Raw genomic sequence first — 6,000 nt, forward strand, 5'->3', positions numbered from 1 at the left:
GTGGGGTCTTTGGCTGAGAGAAGGTGTTGTGCAGTGTGTGAATGAGATAAATTAATCCTCACCTCTTCCCTCCACATTTAGATGATCATTTGATCGAGGAGAGAAAATAGAATCCTGATCAGAGCAGAGAGGCGTTCGGTGGCGCGTTAGATTTACTCGTCGATTCTAAACATTAGAGTTAGATACGAGTTTGGAGGAAGAGATGGGGCTGATATATATAATATTATTTGCACCCAGTGGTTATGAAACATGTTTACTTTAGATTGTTGTATTGCACAAACCTCTCTGAGGATGCAAACACAGAAGTCTGAAGTCACTTAAATATGCCACTACTTTAAACCATATACTATAGACGAGAAGATTGATATCATTCTCTTATTTGTAGCTACTGCAAGTTAGCTAGTTTAGTTTGTCGTAAAGACCGGAAACTTGGAACACTCAGAATATAATCCAGCATAACCTACTGTATATTCGTAACAACGAATTGTTATCTTTTACCATTATTTATTGATAGTGTTTGATTTAACAAGCTAGCAAGTCAATGAGTTGACGGCAAAGGCTAAAATAAGCATTTCAACATACTCAAACAAACGACAATGCAAACATGCTGGTGTTCAGCAGGATAATGTTTACCATGTTCACCGATGCTAAAATTGACTAATTAACACTAAAAATGATATTCTACTTTTTCTGTGGTCTGTATTACTCTTGTCCTTCTTATAAACAGTCTATGGTCCTGTCCTGTTTTTCCCACGGTCTCCATCTTCTTTCGCGCCCTGGCAGTGTCGTCGTTTTGAGCTACAAGCAGCGCTGTCATATTTGGTTACAAGGCACACAGTTTGAGTCAGTTTGACCTGAGCTGTCTGTCCCTGCTCTCCTGATCTGTCCTGGCATTTTCAGGCAGCTAAGCAGCCATGGTGAAGCTAGGCAGCAATCTGTCCGACAAACTGGAGAAGCAGCCGTCTGCGGACGACGGCTTTGATAACATCCCCCTCATCACACCCCTGGAGGTCAACCAGCTGCAGCAGCCGTTCACAGACAAGGTAAGTGTGGCCTATTAGGTCGGTGTTTGTGAGTCTGTGGATGTGCCTACCTACTTACGTTTGTTTTTATCCAAAATGCTGGGTTTCTTAGTTGCTCACGGAACCACAACAAACCATGCTTGATGCTTTAGTGCATAGCAGAAATAGTAACAGATTACGAGTTGCTCACACGTCTGGACAAACACCATTAAAACTCATGTGGGCACACTTACCTTACAAGCTCAAGTCCTAACAGTGAGACTGCTGCATTCACCTTTCGTTACGTACCGTCCCAGGTTAAAACCGTGGCATCAGCCCACGCAATGCAGGCACCTTTTGAATGCATAATGCAAGAGGAAAGCTCTCACGATCATATTTGTGTTGGATGAAGCACTCAGTAGCACAGGATGTTTAGATGTTGCTGAAACATTAACATAAAAAACACTTTGTAGCTCACAAATGTGTTTTTTTAAGTCACCAATTAAAATGTTCTGCTTGTGTATTTTTAGACATGGAAAATTGTATTTGTAACGGGTCAAACACTTTGTTTAACACTGGGGACAACATCAACCATAATGTAAAACAAATCCCAGATAATTAGCAGGTCCACAAGAGTCAGAATAACAGTGCATTGTTTCTGCTTTAGGTCATTGTGAAGACGTCAACACAATATCAGCTGCAGCAGAAGAAGAACAAGCTGTACGTGCCCAATATCAAGAAGCTGAATATCAACTTCTACAGTGATGTTTCAGACAAAGCCAAGGTACAACAAGTTGGCTCATGTTCCAGACCAAAAGACCAAAACCAACAATGGATGGATCACACTTACACTTACTTACTTATTAACTGTATATCCAACGCGCGATATACTAAACTACGGGCTCTGAGAAAATATTCAATAAAAATGTCTCCCTATAGAATTCAGAATTTCTTTCTCAAAGCAGAACACAAGAGAAACTATTGACAGCGCATATGCTTTGGCCGAAAAGCAAAGCATAATTTCATTTAGATAATAACACACACCAATAATAATGGGTGATGTTTACCATAATACCATGATCACACACACTGTAGTTTATTTTCAGTCAATCCCACATGCAGTGCCATGCTTCCATTAATGCTCACTTGATCTCCAAATGTGTATTAATCTGATAATTAAAATAGGCCGTAACAAATGCACTTAATTTTCCTGTTTGAGTAGCGTTTGCTACATTCTACAATGCTTAGCTGTTTGACCAAAATATTGAGCCTTTTTTCAAATTGCATTTAATATTTGTTACTTTATTTTGTATCAGTCTTCAGTCGTAATCAATGGGATTGAGGCTAAATTGGGAATCCAGAAAGTATCAACAGATGACTAATGGATTATTGGTTTTGGTCTTTTCTAAGAATTTGAATTATATTGCCAGCCTTATTCTTTTTAAGTATTGAAGCCACGTGTTGCTGAAGTGGTGTACTTGTGTGTGTGTGTGTGTGTGTGTGTGTGTGTGTGTTGTTGCCCAGATCACAGGTCTGATCCTCATTACTTTGGCCTTCTTGACCAGCTTGCTCCTCCTGCTAATGTACAAAGCCATGTGGTACGACCAACTTACCTGCCCAGAGGGTTTCATTCTCAAGGTAGGCAGCATTAACACACACACACACACACACATTCATTAATTTTCACTATCCTTGCAGAAAATTGAATGCTGTGTGTCTGCAGACACACACCATACATAGATGTACACACGTGGATTTACATGATTATGGGAGATAAATAAAATCTTCCTGCAGTACAGCAGAGAACAGCAGAACTAACTCATGTATTAGTCTCGTCCTTCGCTATCACAGACTTCTTATTTCATTATCCGGGCCGTAGTAGTCTGTGCTTCACCCACTCAAAGGCCACTTACACAGTCTACTACTCGGCTGGTGCTTTGTTTCTCGGCACACCGTCACATCAGTCTCTTCGGGAGGATTCTCTGAAAACTGGAGCTGGAAACTCAAACTCATTATCTCCCAACGACACCTTGGAGGCATCATGTAGCGAGCCACCGCTGCCACGCATGTTAGTTAAAGAGCCTGTCTCACATAAGAAAGGAGAGAAAGAGAGAAGGAGGGAGCCACAGAGCCCACTTTCTGGTCAGGCAGAGATTGGGACGCCCGCTTGTGAATCGGAGGGGTCTTTAATTAGGGCTGAGCGTGACTAAACTGTGATTAAAGGCTTAACAGTGAGGGGGGAAGCAAGGAAGGGAAGAGGGGAGGGGGGAGGGGGGGACCTTCCGGCAAGGCTTTTGAAGTTTTTGCCGGTTACAGTTGCTTTCAGCATTTTTTTCCTGTTAATGCGTTGTTGGAGACATAAAAAGGGGAGTGAGGATGGAGGGAGGCGAAATGACTGCTGTGCTTTTGAGAGGTTCGACTCCTCACTGAGAGGGAAGGTCAGGTAGTGGATCCTCGGAGAAGAAACGCTTGTGAGGTCAACACAACTCAGTGGGCTCCTTCCATAACACAACATTAACAGGATGGATGCTCAGTTAGTTTGATTTAATTCACCCACATTGTCTCGTACACACGTGAGTTTAAAGATGTTCCACATCATGTTGGAGGAACTTTCCCCAAAATGACGCAAAGACTAACATAGCCTGTGGCAATCGGTATCATTTACAATTACTTTTTACCGTCACATTAAGTTTCCACAGGTCAGACATACACCATAATACAGTTTCAAATGACTTTAGACAGAGACCTCTATGAATATACAAACCCTGAGAACTTATTCGGTAACACTTTACAATAAGGAATACAACAACGTTTTTGAGTAGTTACCAGGGAACACATGAGGAACTAGCTGCAGGCAAACCATTAATTATCAGCCAGTTCTGCAGTTACTCTTAATCAAATTGTATAAAAGGCACTTAACCAATAACAAATAATTACTTAATTAGTACCCACTATAATTTCTATTTTCGTGTCCATTAGTTTAGTTACCAATGTTGTGCGCCCTCATGTAAAGTGGTGCATCACACTGGGTAGTTACTCAGTACTGAATCCTAACTTCATGATTTCATGTTCATTAGTTACCACATGTTGTGCTTCATTAATCATAAAAGTGGAGTTCATTTGTAAAGATTATCTTGCTGAAAGATAACAAAACCTGAAAGTATCACCTTACACTTTGGGAAAAAAAATGACTGAAAGTCAATGTCGAGGGAGCCAGTGTGATGGTAACTTTCTGTTGGCCTACAAAAACACGTCATCCCTCCAGACCTCTATAGGTGGGTAATAAGGAAGTAATGATTTGTTATTGGTTGAGTGCCGTTTAGAGCATTACTGAGTAATCGACAACTATGCATTAAGAAAAAGCACCATTATAAGTGTCCACAGATAAACATCAACAATTAATTGCATATTAGTTAAATACCAGTTGTTTCCCAAATGATATAGAGTGTCTAATTTCTCATTAGATACTCTATATAATTTGATTAGGGGTTAGTCTAAACTGTCCGTTAACTAATTGTTTCCTAGCAGTGAGTTCCTCATTTGTTCCTTGGTACCTACTAAAAATAGTGTGTTCCTTTTTGCAAATATTACAACTTATTCATGTCATCATTAACATATTGATGATTTCCATTTTCTTCAACAAGGACTCAAAAACTTAATGCACACTTTCAGTCTCCTGAAATGTCCTCATGTACTGATAAAAGATGTCAGAGACAAGTGTGTTAATCATTATTACTGAGGAAAAAATAACCATGAAGTGATGAATTTCAGGAACAAATAGGCTGTCTATGTTGACCTCCTGGTATGGATCCATGTTGTTAACATCAGAGCGGTTTGTCACCTTGAAACAAACAAAGACGTGTGTGTCCTTCTGCTTAACAGCAGAAGCATTGCACCCCGGCAGCTCTGGAGATGTACTACACAGAGCAGCAGCAGCAGGAGGACCCAGGTGTCCGCGGCGGGGCCAACAGCGGGCTGTACGCCGCCCTCAGCCACCTCAACCAGGTCAAGAGGACTGGGTCTGAGCTGCCGTCGCCATGGCTACCAGTCATCAACGCTCTGAAGGAGGCCGAGGTGGCCCAACAAGGTAGTGAGCAGCTGAAAGGAGTGCTGGAGGGAGAGGAGTGACGGGTCTGACAGAATTCCTGGTGTCAAATGGAGGAAGTGATGATGGGGAGGTTGAGTAGAAGCATTTTTGATTGTATTTGTTCAGGAGTTTATTTTCCTTTCCCTTCGTATACTCCATCGAACCACTCGTTTATACTGGTGCTCCGAAACCATGAAGGTGTCTGTATAACTACTGAAAATGTAAATCAGCTCTGTAAACCTCATGTTTACTCAACTTCAATACACTTATATTTAATTAATTTTTCTATTACAGTCTAATACACAACTTTGTGTGTGAGTGCGTGTGTGTGCGTGTGTGTGTGTGCGTGTGTGTGTGTGTGTTTGTGTGGTGAGATGTTGTGGTTAGAGGCAGGAATGTTATTAAAGTGTTGGAGAATGTGCCTGACTTTTACAGTGTTACTGAGGCGTGAGTAATCGCCGCCATCTGCATTCAGTGTGTGTATGTACACTGTGCTCATGTGAGCGCATATGTATTGCATGCATGTTTGCAGTTGTGTGCGCAGACATACATACACCGTATGATATTGTGTATTTATCTGCGAGAGTTTGAGGTGTGAGAAGAGAAGCGAAGCGAGAGCTCAGACTGAGAAGTGAAGATAACAAGTTTTTAATGAGATCACTGCGAGTTTCTCCTCATCACTCCGTCTCGTTATCTCGTTGTCTATTCATTTCTCCTCAGAGGGGAACGTATGAAATCATCAGCAAATGTGCTCACACTTCCAACTTTAAGACAAGGAACTATAATTGACCATTTTAATGTTTTGTCGAAAAATTTGATTTCGCATGTGATTATCTGGAAACGGTAAATTGCACTTCTGTTAGTTCAAAAGTGTTTTAAAGAGATCACACGGTGGCTTTGGAAACCATCAAA

The 6,000-nt window shown here is 41.2% G+C and overlaps 1 protein-coding gene across 1 annotated transcript; it reads left to right on the top strand.

The window, feature by feature from the left end:
• Positions 1–900: 900 nt before the first annotated feature.
• Positions 901–5,129, top strand: caly (calcyon neuron-specific vesicular protein). The gene is made up of 4 exons (XM_034540514.1): positions 901–1,043; positions 1,669–1,785; positions 2,526–2,639; positions 4,884–5,129. The coding sequence occupies exons 1-4, from the start codon at positions 915–917 to the stop codon at positions 5,127–5,129; spliced, it is 606 nt and encodes a 201-aa protein (XP_034396405.1). The 5' UTR covers positions 901–914.
• Positions 5,130–6,000: the final 871 nt, after the last annotated feature.

This window comes from Cyclopterus lumpus, chromosome 1 (genome assembly GCF_009769545.1).
Source record: "Cyclopterus lumpus isolate fCycLum1 chromosome 1, fCycLum1.pri, whole genome shotgun sequence".
Classification (NCBI taxonomy): domain Eukaryota; kingdom Metazoa; phylum Chordata; class Actinopteri; order Perciformes; family Cyclopteridae; genus Cyclopterus; species Cyclopterus lumpus.

Coding starts and splice junctions, on each gene's coding strand:
- caly (XM_034540514.1), top strand. CDS start 915: ATGGTGAAGCTAGGCAGCAATCTGTCCGACAAACTGGAGAAGCAGCCG. Junction 1,044..1,668: donor AGCAGCCGTTCACAGACAAG/GTAAGTGTGGCC, acceptor TTTCTGCTTTAG/GTCATTGTGAAGACGTCAAC. Junction 1,786..2,525: donor ATGTTTCAGACAAAGCCAAG/GTACAACAAGTT, acceptor GTTGTTGCCCAG/ATCACAGGTCTGATCCTCAT.